Genomic DNA, 19,697 nt, shown 5'->3' with positions numbered 1-19,697 from the left:
CTCATGAAATTGTCTTTTCCGGGACCAAGGTGCTCTGCAAACCTCCTGGCTACCATCAAAGGTTTGTACACGAAGCCATACAAATATACAAACACAGACATAATTTCAACCGTGATGATGGTTACAAACTGAGTAATCATTGGAAAGATGTGATTAACCATGTGTAGTGACATAAGAAGGGAGGGGCTGCTGGGGGCTCTGGGTTCCCAGGCGAGTCCAGCCGCTTAAGCCTCTGGGCGCCAGGCGTTGAGTTCCCAGGCGCTTAATCCCCTGGGCGCCGCCAACAGGGGGGGCTGTGTGTGCTCTGTGGGATGTCTGGTGGCGCACACGGCCCCACCCCTCGTTGGACCAGGCATAAAAGGAGAGCTCCCTGGACGATCGGGGCCCAGTTGTAACTCAAGACCCAAGACCCACGACCAGCCATCTGAAGACCCTGGGATGCTGTGAGAGCCAGTGGCGGGACTCTGGAACTCCCGACTCTACGACCTTGTGAGGGCGAGCGTAGCCAGAGTAGAGTATCTAGAGTATCTAGGCTGTGTAGCTAGGCTGTGTACCTAGGCTGTAACAGAGTATCAGGACTGTTGGAGTGTTGTATTGTAATAAAGAAGTTACATCTACAAGTGTCTCCGGAAGCCGTTACACATGCAAAAACGATTTAACTACACTTATTTGGACAATCTTATTTGACAGACAACTATTACAGGTTATTGATAGACAGCCAGGCTTGTTTAACCATGTTTAGTTGTTTCTTTTTTCACACTTTTGTTATGTAGGCCAGGCTTAGTCACAAACCGTACCTCTCCATAACAAAGGCTCAGCCTTTTGTTATGCAGTCTATTCTTAGTCTTCAGCCTCACCTTACCATATTAATAAAAAGTGTGCCGTACTTGGCCCTTCCCCTCTCCAACCATTATATATACGGAGTGGTAGCTCTTGTAATCTCTCATTTACTTGATACAGCTGTCGTGGCTGTAACGGTTCCACCTGAAGACGGAAGCTTGTGTTGCCTCCGAAACGTCGTGATTTTATTTTATTTTACTTTTATTAATTTTAATGTTTTACCTACGTGACTTTACCGAAAAAACCTAAGAATATGAATCCTTGCAGTCACGAAAGCTTAAAATCTAGAACTGTGAGTGTACACAACAACAACAACCGCCATTCGCCACTAAGTGGCGATGAAGTCACCACGACGCTTGTGCTAGGCTATGTGCACGTTAAGGCCACGTGAAGTGTCGAACGCCCGCTGGCAGGAGGTCAGGTGGCAGAACCTAGGTGCCATGGGTCGACTGACTCAGATGACTGGCCGATGTACCACCTGTGTCCCCTACTGTGCCATCTTGCTGTGTTGTGAGGGTCGCTCTTTTGCCCTCCATTGTTGCTGGAGGGCGACTGCCTCCAACTGCCCAGTAGCGGTCCTTCACGAGCCTCCTTTACAGAGGCCGATCTTGACACTGCTGGTACCTGTCATCGGCAAGTCTACTCAGCTCCACATCCTCTTGTACCACATCACTTCATCTCTTCTCTAGCCCGTGCCATGCCCGTTTAGCCCCCTCTATCCGGCCGAACAAAAGCTGTTTAGGCATGCGGTGGCTGGGCATGCGGGCTACATGACCCAGTTAAAGCAGCCTTGCCTTCTGGAGGCGCTCGTTGATAGGACTTTGTCTAGATCTTTCAAGGATTTGTAAGCTCCTCAAATAATCCAGCCTGGTTAAACCCAGGATGGATCGTAGGCAGGCAAGCCTACATGTTTCTATCCAGCGAAGATGTTCCATTAGGGAGATCCACATTTCGCAATCATAGAGAAGGGAGGGCATGACCGTGGCTGAGAAGACCTGAAGCTTCGTGTGGAGCGACAGACTAGGTAGCTTCCACACAGCGTTACGCAGCAGATGAAAAGATAATGCTGCTTAACTGATACGGATTGAGACCTCTGCTATCAAACCGGAGCCGGTCATGAGCACAATGCCCAGGTATGGATAACTCTCCACTCTCTCCACAACTACCTCATTACCAATTTGGAGATGTTGGGGTGGAGTGTCTGATAGTGTAAAATACCTAGACAGGTGCTTAGTTTTGATAGGACTGATGGTAAGGCCCCACCTCTTAGTGACACGTTCCAGTTTCAGCAGCAGCGCCTCCAACTCCTCCGAGTGAGCAGCAATCACGCAGATCATCGGCATACGTAACATGGTTGACCAATAGGCAGCCATCCTTTGACCACACCCAGGCATCGATCAGCCTCCCATTATATATGTACCAGATGAAAATTCCTACGGTACACCCATCGAAGGCTTCACAAACTACGTGGTCGAAATAGATGTTAAATAATGTGGGAGCCAGAGGACATCCCTGTCGCACCCTAAGGTGAACAGGGAATAGCTCTGACTCCCGGCCACGTTGTTTTACCCGGGCCCGCTCACCATCATGAAGGTCTCGATTTAAAGCTTTCGTGACTGCAGGGATTCATCTTCTTGGTTCTTTCGGTAAAGTCACGTAGAAGGGAAGTAATAAAATAATAAAAATAAAACATAATAAAACAATTCTCACGACGTTTCGGCCACAACGCAAGCAGCCGTCCTCAGGTGAAAACCAGGTCCGTCGAGGCGACAGAGTCTGAATGAAACAGCACACGGGCTTGGAGCATATATATAAGCTGGGCGCATTGACAAAGGAATTTGCATATCAACAGGAATTTAGCATATTTATGGGAAATGCAGGAATGTAATTAGTACTGCATATGCATGTGCATTATGCAGGATTAACAGCATCAAAGGGAGCTGTAGTTACTGCTGCTGCAGTAGTTGCTGCTGCTGCTGCAGTTTCTGCTGCTGCTGCAGTTGCTGCTGCTGCTGCAGTTGCTGCTGCTGCTGCACTTGCTGCTGCACTTGCTGCTGCTGCACTTGCTGCTGCTGCTGCAGTTGCTGCCTTATCCATTTTAATATAACACTATGTATTATTCTACCCACACTAATGTGTATCATACTGCTATATGTTTACTGTACAATTACGACACCATACATTACTCTGCACACTGCACCATGCCAGTGAGTGGAACGCGGTCTGAAAGTCACCGTTAACGTGAACACAATCAGTTAAGATCCGAAATGGTTTATTACGTCCTTCCAATGATTGCTAAGCCAGAATCCATCTTCTCGGTTGAAATTGTCTCTGTGTTTGTATATGTGGATCGCCTCATGAACGAATCTCTCATGATAGCCAGATGGCTTGCAGAGAACCTCTGTCTTGGAGAAGTCAATGTCATGTGAGCCCACTGAATTGTAACAGTGATCTGCCACGGCTGAGGTGTTTGTCCTACCGTGTTTCAGGTCTGCCTTATGTTCACGGATGCGGTCCGAGACATGTCGTTTGGTTTCTCCAATGTAACTGCTACCACAGAGGCAACTTAGTTTGTAGACGCCAGGGTACTGTATGTCTGGAACCACATCTTTTACAGACGGGACCAGATCACGGATTTTATGTACTGTGTTGAATCGGACCTGGATCTTGTGTTTAATCAGGATTTTGGAGATCTTTTTTGTGACCCCAGCAATGTAGGGTAAGGAAAGGCTCCTCAACAGGATCCTTCTTGATGGTTGGAGTGATGGCTTTGCGGATTGTGTAGTCGGAGTAACCATTAGCCTTAAGAGCTTGGCGTACGTGTTTGAGTTCACTGGAAATGTGTTCATGGTCGGAGATGCATTGGGCTCTATGATATAGGGTCTTGATGAGGGAATTCTTCTGGGATGGATGGTGGTGGGAATCCGGTTTTAGATAAGCATCCGTGTGGGTGGCTTTCCTGTAGACAGAGTGGCTCATTGAACCATCAGGTCTCCTTTTGATTAGGACATCCAAAAAGGGTAGCTTGCCATCATTTTCGACTTCCATGGTGAATCTGATGGCTGGGTGTATGGAATTGATGTGGTCGAGAAATTGGTCTAGAGCAGGCCGGCCATGTGGCCAGATGACAAAAGTGTCGTCTACGTACCTCTTCCATAAGGTCGGGCGTAGAGTGGCAGTCTGGATGGCGTCCGTCTCAAATTTCTCCATGAAGATGTTGGCTACAACCGGAGATAGGGGGGAGCCCATTGGGGTGCCCTCAATTTGCTTGTAGAAGGTTCCATTCCAGGTGAAGTATGTATTGGTTAAGCAGTGTCTCACCAGGGGGGGTACCCCAGCATTCAGTCCTTGATGAACCAAGTCTTCAATGATTGCGATGGTGTCAGGCACAGGCACCTTGGTGAACAAGGAAACCACATCAAAACTGACAAGCAGGTCGTCTGGGGACAGGGCAATCCCCTTGATTGTCGATACCAGGTCAGTAGAGTTTAGTACTGCAGAGGTGGTTTTTCCAGTGAAAGGCCGTAGGATTTCGGACAAAAAACGAGCCAGTTTGTAAGTGGGGGAGTTGATAGTAGAGACAATGGGACGAAGAGGTGTATCTTCTTTATGTATCTTTGGCAAGCCGTACAATCTTGGTGGCCTGGCTGCAGAAGGTTTCAACGAGAACTGTTTGGTCTGATCAATTAATGCGGTTGAAGCAGAAATGATGTTGTTGGTTTTGGAGACGAGGCTGTTGGTGGGGTCTCTTTTTATTTTTGTATAGCTGCCATCGTTGAGTAGTTCTTGAATTTTGTTGTTGTATTCTATTTTGTCCATGATGACAGTGGCATTGCCTTTGTCGGCTGAGAGGATGACAATGTCATCCCTCTTTTTTAATTGAGCTAATTCAAAACGCTCATCTTTGCTAATGTTGCTAGCTGGCATCTTAGCGTTTTTGAGGGTTACAGAGATTTCAGATCTTGCTACGTCTGCAGCGATGTGACTCAAGCCCTTGAGAGCTACATCTACTCGAGCAATTATATCATTAACTGGTATGTGTCTAGGTGTGACTGCAAAGTTTAGTCCTTTAGCTAAAACGGATTTCAAACCTTCAGAAATAGGACTGTTACTGCGATTAATTACGACTTTGTTAACATCTAGCTTTTCAATGTGTGGGTCCGGTTTCTTGTTTGAGAGGCGGTTGAATTTGGAAATCAAGTTGTCCTTACATTTAGTCGACATAGCGGCAGCTGAAGAGGCAGTCATTTTTTCCACATGTTCCCAATCCGATGTGGACATTGTTACACTCAAAGATAAGTGTGATTTGTAGAGTGTCTTGTCTAACTGATCTAGTTCGGTGCGCGTAAGTCTGATTTTCTCTGAGATAAGAGCTAAACTAGTTCTAGACAGAATTCGTTTCGCATTAGAAGAAGTTACAGCAGCAGATGTTAGTGTAAATGCGTTTGGTATTACCTTAGAGTCGCGGCATCTCTTCAGAAAGGTGAGAGACTCGATTAGCTGAGCCTTCTTATCCCGGAGCTTGTTGAAGGATCTCAAAGTTATGTGGAAACCCTCCCCGTAGAGGCGGTTAAATTTCGATGTAAAGCTTTCGTGACTGCAGGGATTCATCTTCTTGGTTCTTTCGGTAAAGTCACGTAGAAGGGAAGTAATAAAATAATAAAAATAAAACATAATAAAACAATTCTCACGACGTTTCGGCCACAACGCAAGTAGCCGTCCTCAGGTGAAAACCAGGTCCGTCGAGGCGACAGAGTCTGAATGAAACAGCACACGGGCTTGGAGCATATATATAAGCTGGGCGCATTGACAAAGGAATTTGCATATCAACAGGAATTTAGCATATTTATGGGAAATGCAGGAATATAATTAGTACTGCATATGCATGATGCTGTTAATCCTGCATAATCCACATATACAAACACAGAGACAATTTCAACCGAGAAGATGGATTCTGGCTTAGCAATCATTGGAAGGACGTAATAAACCATTTCGGATCTTAACTGATTGTGTTCACCTTCTTGGTTCTTTCGGTAAAGTCACGTAGAAGGGAAGTAATAAAATAATAAAAATAAAACATAATAAAACAATTCTCACGACGTTTCGGCCACAACGCAAGCAGCCGTCCTCAGGTGAAAACCAGGTCCGTCGAGGCGACAGAGTCTGAATGAAACAGCACACGGGCTTGGAGCATATATATAAGCTGGGCGCATTGACAAAGGAATTTGCATATCAACAGGAATTTAGCATATTTATGGGAAATGCAGGAATGTAATTAGTACTGCATATGCATGTGCATTATGCAGGATTAACAGCATCAAAGGGAGCTGTAGTTACTGCTGCTGCAGTAGTTGCTGCTGCTGCTGCAGTTTCTGCTGCTGCTGCAGTTGCTGCTGCTGCTGCAGTTGCTGCTGCTGCTGCACTTGCTGCTGCTGCTGCACTTGCTGCTGCTGCTGCAGTTGCTGCCTTATCCATTTTAATATAACACTATGTATTATTCTACCCACCCTAATGTGTATCATACTGCTATATGTTTACTGTACAATTACGACACCATACATTACTCTGCACACTGCACCATGCCAGTGAGTGGAACGCGGTCTGAAAGTCACCGTTAACGTGAACACAATCAGTTAAGATCCGAAATGGTTTATTACGTCCTTCCAATGATTGCTAAGCCAGAATCCATCTTCTCGGTTGAAATTGTCTCTGTGTTTGTATATGTGGATCGCCTCATGAACGAATCTCTCATGATAGCCAGATGGCTTGCAGAGAACCTCTGTCTTGGAGAAGTCAATGTCATGTGAGCCCACTGAATTGTAACAGTGATCTTTCAGACCGCGTTCCACTCACTGGCATGGTGCAGTGTGCAGAGTAATGTATGGTGTCGTAATTGTACAGTAAACATATAGCAGTATGATACACATTAGGGTGGGTAGAATAATACATAGTGTTATATTAAAATGGATAAGGCAGCAACTGCAGCAGCAGCAGCAAGTGCAGCAGCAGCAAGTGCAGCAGCAGCAGCAAGTGCAGCAGCAGCAGCAACTGCAGCAGCAGCAGCAACTGCAGCAGCAGCAGAAACTGCAGCAGCAGCAGCAACTACTGCAGCAGCAGTAACTACAGCTCCCTTTGATGCTGTTAATCCTGCATAATGCACATGCATATGCAGTACTAATTACATTCCTCCATTTCCCATAAATATGCTAAATTCCTGTTGATATGCAAATTCCTTTGTCAATGCGCCCAGCTTATATATATGCTCCAAGCCCGTGTGCTGTTTCATTCAGACTCTGTCGCCTCGACGGACCTGGTTTTCACCTGAGGACGGCTGCTTGCGTTGTGGCCGAAACGTCGTGAGAATTGTTTTATTATGTTTTATTTTTATTATTTTATTACTTCCCTTCTACGTGACTTTACCGAAAGAACCAAGAAGATCATGAAGGTCCTTAATAATTTTTAGCAGAGAGTCAGGGACTCCGAAAGCATGAAGAACAACCCAGAGCCCAGACCTACTTATGGTAGCATAGGCCTTGACCAGGTCAATAAAGCAGAGATGTAGTTTTTGTTGGAATTTCCTACACCTCCGCTGTAGCAGATGGACAGAAAATATGGCATCTATGCAGGACTGCCCTTACCTGAAACCATATTGGGACGCCGCAAGCCTCTCCTAAACGTGCCTAGCAAGGCGATGTTGAATAATTCTTGCCAGTGTAATGTGAGGTTATATCCGGGTAGTTGACGGATTACAACTCGTCATGACGATTGGCTCTGCCAGTCCTGATTCATAGGCAATGGGGGGAAGCCTAAGGGCGTGGCCCTGACGTAATGGAAAGGTGACAGCTGGTTGTAGAGGATTGGTTCTGCTTGCTTTAGCCACAGCCAATGGGGAGACGAGTCAGGGGCGTGGTCCCGGGAGCCTCTGGAATATTCCATAGAGGCTAACCAGGATTGGTGGAAACGTACCACGTGACCCGGGTATTAAATAGGGTTGGAGACGAACGACACGTGGTCAGAACGGGAACGAACAGAGGAAGGGGGCCACGCGGGAGCGGGACTCCGGGTTGCCACGTGGTGGTGCGTCTCTCTCTATCTATCCCTCTCACGCTGCCTGCCAGCAGTGTGAAGGGAAGCTGTAATACAAGTTGAATAAAAGACGGATTCCAGAAGTCGCCTCAACTACCTTTATTACATTGGTGTCAGAAGTATCTCTTGAGACCATTTGGATGATCCTTTAAAATGTCCAAGCACCTCAAGAAGAAGAACCCACCGGACCCTCCATCGGAGGAAGAAGTTGAGGTGGATGAGGACGAGCTGCTGGGAGCTGCGGGTCCTCTGCCTCCGGCTGCTGCTCTCCCCGACACCGCTCATCGCCGACAGGCTGGAGAGGCGACGTCTTCGACTGCGGACGAGGGATGGCGGCGATTGGCGGAGCAAATTGATTCGCTCCGTGCGATGTTGCTGAATCTGGTGACGGCGGTCGCATCTTCAGGGGCCCTCGGTCGGCCGCGTGGCATGCAACCAAGAGCCGATGGCCAGGATTTTCAACGGCATTCGACGTCCACCATTGCTCCGGCCGCGGAGGGAGAGGCCTCCATCTTGGGAGGGGCTGCTAACACGCGGCCGCCGGACGCCATCTTGGGCGGGGCTGTCGACATGCGGCCGCTGGGCACCATCTTGAGCGGGCGTGATGCCACGCAGGCGCCGGACGCCATTCTGATAGAGCCACGAAATACGCGGGAAGCGGGATTGGGGACGCTCGAGGCGTCGGACATTCACCGCGGACATCGCCTTCCTCAAATCAAGGAATTTGTCGCCGGGGGCGATTGGAGTGCGTTCACGTGGCGCTTCGAGTCAGCCTTTCGGTCGGTGCGATGGACGGAGGCGGAGGCACTGGAGGCGCTGCCCACGCTGCTGGATGATGTCTCCTTGGCGGTCTTCCGATCCATCCCGGCGAGCAAGAAGAAGACGCTGTGTGACGCTTTTACGGAAATGGCGGAGTTTTACGAACCGCCGACAGCGGTTACAAGGAAATTTATGTCGCGTCGTCGAGGACCAGAGGAATCGCCCTTGGCATACCGAGGGGCGCTGTTAGCGCTTGCCATGGCCGCCTACCCCGACTCGTCCGCTGATCTCCTGGATCCTCTCATCCTTTCCAGAATGATTGAGCTGGCCCAGGAACTTAACATCTCGTTGCCAATGTGCGGACACGAACCACTTACGTCGCGATGGGCGGCGCGCTGCTTGGACGCCAAGTTCAACCTAAAACGCTGGGATCAGATGGCGGCATGGACAGGGAATCCCGAAATAGATGGTCCACCATTGGGGTGGTCTCCAAGTCGGGTCATCCAGGGCTCCAATGACTCCAGCGACGACGAGGAGATGGCTGCTGTTCCTCGCTGGGCCCCGAAACGCCGGCCGCGCGAGCGGCGTGATGGGGCCTGGACGACCACGTGCGGAGACCGAGACGAGCGACCGCTGGGTTTCAAGTGTGGCCGACGAGGCCATTTCGCCCGGGATTGCCGCTGCCGACCTCTGCCTTCTCAGCTCCCGTCGGGCCGGCTTCCATCTCCTCCACTGGACGCGGATCCATGGCACCCTCGGGAAAGTCGGCACACATCGGACACCCGGCAGGTCTTGTCACATCACCCATCCACTCGCACACATGTTTGCACTCCGGATGGTAATTGTGGTGTACCTGTGTCGATGCCGCACTCTGTGACACAATGGAAAAAAATGGCCCATAGGGTGGTGGCTGCCGCGTCGGGGTCCTCGACGGAACGGGGTACCATCGATGGCATCGATGTTTGTATTCTGGTGGACACTGGCGCGTCGGCCACCATCATTTCCGATGTTATTTTTCATCTCCTGTCCATTCCTACGTCACAGATCTGACCGGCTAATGACGCGTGCGTTGCTGCTAATGGGGGTGGCATGGGTATTTTGGGGCGAGTTGATGTGCGCATTGCTATTGGGAATATCACCGCGGAGGGACCAGTTTTGATCTCACATTCACTGGCCGTCCCATGCCTATTGGGCACCGATTTCTTGCGCCGCATGCCAGTTAAAATGCTCGTTGACCAAGGTTGCTTGGAAATGCCAGGGGGCCGTAGGATGTCGTTCCTGCCGTCCCTGCTGGGCCGTTCGCCCCCAGGTAACGCTGTTAACGCGATTGTTGCTGCCACGGTGCAGGTGCCGTCGGGCTCGCAAATGCTTATTCCACTGCGTTACCAAAAGCGTTTGGATGCTGCGGACGGTGCGACGGGTGTGCTGTTGTCCCCGTCGAATTCTGTGGCTAAATCCTTTTCCCTAGTGGCGGCTCAAACTATCGTTCGGCCTGGTCAGGCTCCGTTTATACAAGTGTTAAATGGAGGCCCGGACCGGGTCGTCGTCCCGGCTGGCTCGGTATTGGCTCACGCCACTACCGACTTCACCAGCTTTGAGGGTGAACCACCCACTAAAATGGCCACTGGCGGGCCACGATACGATCGTTCACACGATTGATGGATCGCGGAATTGTGCGGGGAAAATACATCTTTGTCGCACACGCAAAGGAGCGCCTTGCAATCATTATTGTCGGAGTACGCTGACGTTTTCAGTAAAAACGATTTGGATCTGGGCCATACCTCGCTCTTGTCGCACCATATTGACACCGGTGCGGCGGGACCGATTTGTATGTACCCGCATCGCATGAGCCCTGCTGAAAGGGAACACGTGCGTGGCGCGGTGGACGACATGTTGGCGGCCGATATAATTTCGCCGTCCAACAGTCCTTGGGGCGCGCCGGTGGTGCTGGTTAAGAAAAAAGATGGGGGAATGAGGTTTTGTGTGGATTTCCGCTGATTGAATAAGATATCCGTGGCAGACGCATAACCCTTGCCACGGATGGACGACTCGTTGGATGCTTTGTCAGGGGCTAATTTTTTCTCTACCCTCGACCTGTCATCTGGCTTTTGGCAGCTTCCCCTCAATGACGAGTCCAAACCAAAAACGGCGTTCCGCACGCCACAAGGCCTCTTGAATGCAGCACCGGCGACGTTCCAACGCCTGATGGAACTGGTGCTGGCGGGGCTGCAGTGGGAAACGTGCCTCATATATTTGGATGATATCATCGTTTTCAGCCGCACGTTCGAAGAACACCTCCAACGACTGGAGACTGTCTTTCAGAGGATGCGCTCGGCTGACCTAAAATTTAAATTAAAGAAGTGCCACCTTTTGCAACGGTCCGTCCGATACTTGGGTCACATCGTCAGCTCTGACGGTGTGTCCACGGACCCTCAGAAAACGGCGTGTGTCCGAGAGTGGCCCATGCCCACTTCGGTGGGCGACATACGGCAGTTTATTGGGTTCGCATCCTACTATCGCCGTTTTGTTAAGAACTTCGCGATGCTGGCTAAGCCACTGCATGTTCTGATGGGGAAAAATCAGAGATTTAAATGGGGCCCGGAGGAGGAGCGCTCTTTTCAATCTCTTCGGGATCACCTGGCCACCGCGCCGACGCTCGACTACCCAGACTTTTCCCAGCCGTTCATCCTTGAGACGAATGCTAGTGATATTGGCATAGGAGCCGTTTTGTCGCAACGGAAATACGGGGTCGAGCAAGTGGTGGCATATGGCAAGGCGGACGCTCTCTCCAGGTTGCCCCCGACTCCTCCCTGCGCCTGTCTGACGGGTACGCACCGCTGTGCAGCGCTGCCTACCTCGCCCTGTCCAGTTATGGGGGCGATGTCGAATGATGAAAGCCAGGATGTACCCGTTGGCGCCGATGATACGCTGCATTTGCCGCACTCAGTGTGGCTACGCGAGCAGGAGGCTGATGCCTCTCTGGCTCCGCTGCGGGAATTGATTGGGAAACCGAGATCTCATTTGGCGGGATGGAAATGGCAGATGTTTCGGGGCCAGGCAGGATAACTGATGTGTACGGATGGATTGTCTGACCGTTCACGCCTGGTTGTGCCGACATTTCTTCGCCACGACCTTCTCCGCACTCTGCACGCCGACAAGCTAATGCAGCTCAGCGTGCAGAAAACGTTGGCCGCGATGCAGCATGATTTCTTTTGGCCCTGCATGACAGCTGATGTCACTAACTTTATCCGGTCATGCCATGATTGTGCAAAGAGGAAACTGCCTCGTCAAAATTACGTCCCGCCACTACGTTCGATTGAGGTGTCCCGTATTAATGAGCTAGTTGCTCTGGACATCCTGGGCCCGTTCTCTCCATCGGCTAGGGGAAACAAATACCTTTTGGTCGGGGTCGAATATTTTTCTCGCTGGCCTATGGCCTGGCCCTTGCCTGACCAAACGGCCTTGGCCATCATCGAGGCTTTCTTGAATGTATACATCATGGATAAAGGAGCACCCGAAGGGCTGCTCACAGATCAAGGACGTAACTTCTCCTCCAAATTGCTCAAGGATGTATGCTCTGCGCTGGGTACAAAGAAAATCCGCACTTCCCCTTACCATCCACAAACGGATGGCATGGTGGAACGATTTAACCGCACCCTTTCGGCCATGCTTTGTCACATGGTGAGTAAAAAACAAACCGATTGGGACTTGCACATACCGGGCATCCTGGCATCATACCGCATGGTTCCGCACGTGTCCACAGGATATTCGCCATTTTTCCTGATGTATGGCCGTGAGAATGTACCCCCGATTGATGTGCAACTGGGTGCAGCGGGGAAACAACCGTCCTCTTCCTTGCCTGATCACGTACGGGACTCGCTTAAACGGGTTACGGAGGTGCGAGAAGCCGCCAGATGTGCGACGGCCCTACGCAGGCAAGGAACGAGAGGTATGCGCGTCGATCGCGAACTGACATGCCCTGGTTGGTGGGCGATATGGCATGGCTCCATTGCCCTCAGGTGCCAGTGCGTACGTCCCCTAAACTGCACAAGCCTTGGCGGGGGCCTGTGAGGCTGGTGGACATTCGGAATCCCCAGAGTGTTCGCATCCAGTACGGCCAACGTCGTTGGTATGTCCATTCGTCGCGGCTCAAGCCCTACGTTGACCCGCATGCTGGCCCTTCATCTCCACTTGTTGACCTGCCGGGGTCTGGCGTGCCGAATGTGTCACTTGCCTCGCCGATTGAGCCGATTGATCCCCAGCGGGGCTGTGTTCTACCCCCCGCAGACGCACAGGTTTTGAAGGACGACGAGACCCCGGACGTTCCACCTCCAAAGGGGCCTGTCCCAGATACCACGGAAACCGAAACTTCTTCTCCACAGCAACCACCTCCTGCTGAACAGTCGGCGAGGCAACCACGAACGAAAGGAGGAGATGGTCCGGCGTCGCGTACGCTGCTGAAGTCTCTCCCATTTCGCTAATACTGCTTGCCTTGCGGTCTGTCACCCTGGTGTTACTGCGCTCCAGGGGCGCCCTAATGTATGTCTATTGTTTAATGTTTTACATTCCTCGGCGCGTTGATGCCTACTCCCCCTTACCTTGTTAATGCGTCTCAGACACCCTAAGATTATTCACAGGGATTCGGCCTGTCACCCCTTTTCCTAGCCGAGACGGCTGACGTTTTACACCGGGGGGGGGGGGGGGTGGTGATGTAATGTGAGATTATATCTGGGTCGTTGACGGATTACAACTCGTCACGACGATTGGTTGGCTCTGCCCGTCCTGGTTCATAGCCAATGGGGGGAAGCCTAGGGGCGTGGCCCTGACGTAATGGAAAGGTGACAGCTGGTTGTAGAGGATTGGTTCTGCTGGCTTTAGCCACAGCCAATGGGGAGACGAGTCAGGGGCGTGGTCCCAGGAGCCTCTGGAATATTCCATAGAGGCTAACCAGGATTGGTGGAAACGTACCACGTGACCCGGGTATTAAATAGGGTTGGAGACGAACGACACGTGGTCAGAACGGGAACGAACAGAGGAAGGGGGCCACGCGGGAGCGGGACTCCGGGTTGCCACGTGGTGGTGCGTCTCTCTCTATCTATCCCTCTCACGCTGCCTGCCAGCAGTGTGAAGGGAAGCTGTAATACAAGTTGAATAAAAGACGGATTCCAGAAGTCGCCTCAACGACCTTTATTACACCAGGACCTTTCCCGGCACACTGAGGAGTGAGATGCCCCTGTAGTTGTTACAGCCTGTGCGGTCCCCCTTCTTAAAGAGGGAGACCACGAGGGCATCCTTCCAATCTTGTTGAACCCGTCCAGTGGTCCAGACTGTTGTTATGATGTCATATAGGGAAGTCTGCGCACAAACGCCACCCTCCCTCAGCATTTCGCTTGGGAGATCATCTCTGCCCGGTGCTTTCCTGCTCTCTGACTCTGGATCACCCTCTGTGTTTCAACGGATGGCACCTCAGCCAGCCACTCACAGGGGGTAACTAAATCTTCCAATATTCGAGGCACGGCAACCTCAGCAGGATCATCACCACTTTGCCCCATGATGTTTTCCAGGCTGAGAAATTTCCCTTCCCCCAAGACCTCACATAAATGCTCAGCAAATCTGCAAACCTGTTCCTGGGGGTCAGAGATTGGATCACCTTTCTTTCCCCTGATGATGGTGATAGCTGTGGGGCTGCAAGTTAATTTTTCGATGGAGTTAAAGAGTGATTTGTGATCGCGGGCCACTGAGGTAGACTCCATCTCCTCAGCAACCCGCGACCACCACCCAACCTTGCAGCGCCTCACGGCTCTCCGAACCTCAGAGCGAAGGTTGCGGTAAGCCTCCTCATACTCTCACGTGGGATGCTGTAAACGGCAGGAGTGGGCATGTGGCTTTTTCTCAGCCAGCGTGAACACCTCCTCTGTCAGTCAAGGTATCTGGGAGGTTTGGACCGTGTACCCAAAGCAGCCAGTGCAGCCGCATGAGCCACAATCCTAAACCTTGCCCATTCCCCTCAACATCAGGAGGAGTGGGGGACAATACCAATCCCAGCTGCAAGCGATGATGAAATTCTCGCTTGCAACTTTCATCAGCTAGCTGAGACCAGGCCACTGTGGGTTTTAATAGGGTCCGTGGTGTACACCCACCACCGGAGTGGAGGAATGGCAGGCGCATCTTACAGATGACAAGCCGATGGTCAGTGGGCCGATCAGCTCCATGGTAAGTCCTGGTGTTAAGGACATGGGCCCGCATCCGCTGTTCGTTCACTACATAGTCCAGCAGATGTTCTTGCTTGGACCCGGCGTGCATCCATGATGTTGTGTGGATGTGCCGTTTCCCGAACAGCGTATTTGTAATTACAAGCCCATGGGCTGCACAACAGTTTAGCAATCCCCTACCGTTGTTATTGAGCTGATCTGGTCCATGCCTTCCAATCACTCCAGACCAGGTGCCAGAATCATGACTTACTCGGGCATTAAAGTCACCCAACAAGATGACTCTATCCCGAGGGTCCACTTTAGCTAGCACCTGTGACAGGAGGTCATAGAAGGCATCTGCATCCCTCCACTGATCTTCGGTGGAGACATAAGTAACCACGACCACCACTCCTCGCCTCTGGTTGATGGGAAGGCGAGCCCAAACGAGTATGGGGCTTACAGCTTCCCAAACCTCACCGCGACGCTCCCACGCTCCCTTCATTCTTTTGTTCAGAAGAAGAGCCACTCCCTGTTGTTTGGCAGTCTCCTGCCCCGAGTAGAGGACTGTCCACCCCTCATGGTGGCAGGAGCCAGAGCCGTCCACCAGATCTCCTGTACACACACATGTACATACACACATACCTGTACGCACCTGTATACACACCTGTCTGTACACACACAAGACAAATATCCTCCTATTCCCTTTAAACAGACTGTTAGGGCAAGTGTTGTGAGCGAACACATATTAAGGCTGGTACGGCACATGAGGGGGCGGGTGGCCAGAACCATGCCCGGCCACCTTTGTCTACACATAAACAAAGATGCCCCGTATAGCCTGCACAGGCTGTTGGGGCAAGTGCTATCAGCGAGCACTATGACGGCGGGCACGGCACACAATGGGCTGGGTGGCCAGCACCACACCCGACCGCCTTTATCTCCCCATTGGTAATGTTTACACACCACACCAGGGACTTATTTGAGGCTGAGTCGACCTAGGGGATGCCCATTATCGGTTCAGATAATCGTTACTGGTGCTGGCTGTGAGCGGGAATCGAACTTGGGTCACTAGGTTCGTAGCGCAGCTAACGGCTACACTACCGCTCCCCATACACACACACACGTACACACACCACACACACACCTGTACACACACACACACCACACACCTGTACATTACTCTGCATTCCTTCAGGTCGAGGGACGGAGTGTGTGCCTGTTGGGGAGGTTTGGCTGCGGCTGTCAGTGCACGGCAAGTGGGGCGATCGGGTGGTCCGGGGGGGGTAAGGCGAAGGGCCAGACGGGTGCCCCCATGCCCCCACCCCCGGCACTCTCTTCCCCAATGGGAGTATTATTATCAGGCCTAATCCCACTCACGTGCATCGTCACACATACACACACTCACGGCCTATATGGAGATAACGCGCACACACTCACTTGCTATATACAGATCACAAAGACAAAGAACCCCCGTATAGCCTTAACCGACTCTTGAGGCATCTATGAAAGGCCGGCACGCCACACGAGGGGGTGGGTAGTCAGCACCACGCCTGGCCGCCTTTGTCTCCCTCGTGGCAAATTAGGCTTAGTCGATCTAACGGAGGCCCAGGGACCGATTCAGACATCAATCGCCACTGATGTTGGCCGTGGCCGGAAATAGATTTGGGGTCACCGGGTTCCAAACGCAGCGTCCTACAAATGAAGACAAAGATTCCCCCATGTCGCCTTCCGCGTCTCTACTCAACAACATGAAATGCAGACAATGGGCGACAGACACGCACACGGCAGCAATTTCAGCCACACAGACACACTACGCATACTGTAGGCGGAAGCACAGAGCCTATGTAGACTGTGTACATTGATATAGATGCCCGGGTTCGTAGCGCGGTGGTGCACTAACCACTGCAGACAATACACAACACACAAATATAACAACAGCAACAACAACCTCCGTCCACCACTAAGTGGTCGTGACGTTCCCACGGCGCTTGTGCCATGCTAGGTGCACTTTGAGGCCACGTGAAGTGTCAAATTCTCGCTGTGACAGGTCACTGAACAGACCCAGGTGCCACGGGTTGACTGACTGACATATTGGACACACACACACACACTGTGTGCACTGTGGACATGCAGTCTGTATGTCGACTGTAGTGGACAAGAGACCCTGGGGGACACTGGGCGGCTCTGTGTGCGCTCCCGTCTCGGCGCACGGCCCCGTGACGCGGATCAAGGCAGCATTGGTGCGGCCGTGCTGCGCGTGTCTCTGTGTACACGTGACGCGTGCCTGGGAGCGGTGGCGCGGTGGTTAGCGCACCGCGCTTCGAACTCGGCCTCCCGAGTTCAATAAGAGCGGCGCATAATCTGAACCAGTCCCATGGGTCGATTCAGCCTGACATGAGGACGTGGTGCGGTCTGTAGAAATTCGGTGTTGGGGAGACAAAGGCGGACGGGCGCGGGTTTATCCACATCGCCTTCTCGTGCGCCGGCTCTGCCTCGATAGGTGTTCGCTAACAGCAAAGTGCTGTTCGCGACCACCTTGTAGGTCTCAACAAGTCAGGAACTGCAATAATCATGCCACCTCTCTGGCCTCTCTATGCACTGTGGAGAAGGGCCATTGCGCGAAACGTTGCCCATTATACTGCAGTTTGTTGTTTGAAGGTCCCACGCACCCACGCGGTGTCATTGACGAACGTGTTGCCTTTGTATTATTATTAAAGTCTGTGCGATTCTGGCTGTCCCACACGCGGTCACCTGCAAACGATGCGTATTCCACATGGCTGCCGCTAGGGGGCAGGCGTGTCACGTGATAAAAAAATCACGGCGGACCTTGCACGACTGCACATCGGAAGAGCTGCGAGCAGCCGAAATTCGTCGTCGTTGTTATTGTTGTCATGGTTGTTGTTGTTGACACTGCGGCTGCAGAGACCGAGGGACACGTGTGAACGGGCGAAGCTGCGATGCAGGAATCGCTGTGTGCATCGCGGCGGTGTGCAGTGTCAATCGGTGGGCCGGCTGCAGTCAGAACCAGACTCTTTATTTAGACTTCAGTCAGAGTCACACTCTTTATTTAGACTGCAGTCAAAATCAGACTCTTTATTTAGAGATTGCGGGAGGAATCCGATTAGCTGTGGAGCTCTTTTTCACGGATGACCAGCAGGGTCGGTCAGACACGACAAAAAAAGCGATATGAGTGTAAGATAGATGAATGGTAAGCGAGTCACAATACATAAATAATAAATATAGGTACAAATTGCAGATTTACATAAATTCCTGTACATCTTTCAACACGAAATGGAAGCTTGGACAACGCGGCATTCAGTCGGCAGGCGGTGAAGTGAGTCGGCTTGTCGCTGCACAGGAAGCTCCCAGGTCTTCTCGGCCACAGTTAGACGCCGTCCATAAATGACGTCCTCTTCGTCACACGGCGTCACAAAAACTCAGACCCCCCCCCCCCCTCAAGTATGACGTCACAAAGCTCTGCCCCTCCCCCCCAAAATAAAAAATGCTTCAAATCGCTTTAAACTATTGTCATTGTAGTGCGTGTTTAATGAGCCGCTGCACTCTGATGTTGTAGGAGAAAACATTAATAAAAAAGTCTATTGAATTAAGCAGAACGTGTTGTCTATATTTATTTAAAGTTGCGGATTTTGATGTGACATTCACATTTCTCAAACCCCCACCCCTCGTCACACATCGTCACAAATGTCTGACCCCCCCCCCCCCTAGGTGCGTGACGTCATTTATGGACGGCCCCTTATGGTTTCCGTTCTCGATGTTTTGCAACACGTGGAGCCCTCTGAAGGAACATCTGTGCCGGTTTCAAATATTTAAGCTGGCCTGCCTATGCTCCATCCTGGGTTAACCAGGCTGGATTGTGTGAGGAGCGCACAAATCCTTGAAAAATTTGGACACAGTCCCATCGGTGAGCTCCTCCGACAGGCGAGGCTGCGTTCTTGGGGTCACGTAGCCCGCGTGCCCAGCCACCGCATTCGCAAGCAGCTTCTGTTTGGTCGTATCGAGGGGGCTAAACGGGTGCGACACGGGCTAGAGAAGAGATGGAGTGATCTGGAGCAGCGTGGACGTCCCGATGACCTGTACCAGAGGTGTCAAGATCGGCCACGGTAAAGGAGGCTCGTGAAGGACGCTACTAGGCAGTTGGAGGCAGTCGCTCTCCAGCAGTAATGTAGGGCGGAGGAGCGACGCTCACAACAACGAGCAGAGCGCCGGGCGACTAAACCGCTGTAAGTTAGCATCGTGGGGAGCACAGGCGGTGCAGTCATCCCAGTCAGTCGACCCATGTCACCTGGGTCTGTCCCGTGCCTGCTGCCAGTAGTGAACCATCGACACTTTACGTGGTCTCACGTTGCCCCTAGTCTGGCACAAGCGCCGTGGTTACGTCACTCCCCCCCCTCACCCAATTAGTGTTGTTGTTGTGTTGGTTACGTATCTACTCAACGTATAGTTCACGTGTTGGCAACGTCTATGAATGCGCTTACCTGTCCAGTGTCCCCTCCACCCCTCCCCCACCGTGCTGCAGGAACTGAGAGCCCAGGTGGAGGATTCGCGATGCGGAGAAGAGGTTAGAGGAAGAGGTGGACGAAGAGAGAGAGAGTAAATGTGAAGACGAGGAGGGGAACAGAGGCACTCGAGAAGGAGAGGAAGAAGGGGTGAGAGGAGGGAAGGTGGAGTGAGAGGAGGAGTGGCCACGTGTCCCTGCAGCCATGAGACTCGGGTTTGCGCTCTGCTGGTGTCTCATTCACTTGGGCGCCTCGCGGGCAGGTGATGACACATCCTCATCACCACCTCATTACACAGTGGCCCCTC

At 51.7% G+C, this 19,697-nt stretch overlaps 1 protein-coding gene across 3 annotated transcripts in view; it reads left to right on the top strand.

Annotated features, from left to right (window-relative positions):
* The window catches only part of LOC133343654 (cell migration-inducing and hyaluronan-binding protein-like), a 58,047-nt gene that overhangs the window by 7,855 nt on the left and 30,495 nt on the right, over positions 1-19,697 (top strand). For 2 of the 3 annotated variants that reach the window (XM_061553369.1, XM_061553367.1), the window contains exon 2: positions 19,411-19,652. In XM_061553369.1, the coding sequence (XP_061409353.1) occupies positions 19,595-19,652 (58 nt within the window). In that variant the 5' untranslated portion in view covers positions 19,411-19,594. Of the gene's footprint in view, positions 1-19,377; positions 19,653-19,697 lie in introns of all 3 variants that reach the window. The other variant, XM_061553368.1, reaches the window with a different exon arrangement.

This window comes from Lethenteron reissneri, chromosome 18, assembly GCF_015708825.2.
Source record: "Lethenteron reissneri isolate LAM-NWPU_2019-01 chromosome 18, ASM1570882v1, whole genome shotgun sequence".
Classification (NCBI taxonomy): domain Eukaryota; kingdom Metazoa; phylum Chordata; class Hyperoartia; order Petromyzontiformes; family Petromyzontidae; genus Lethenteron; species Lethenteron reissneri.
Note: the sequence above shows the minus strand (reverse complement) of the source record. Positions and strands in the feature narration are given on the sequence as shown.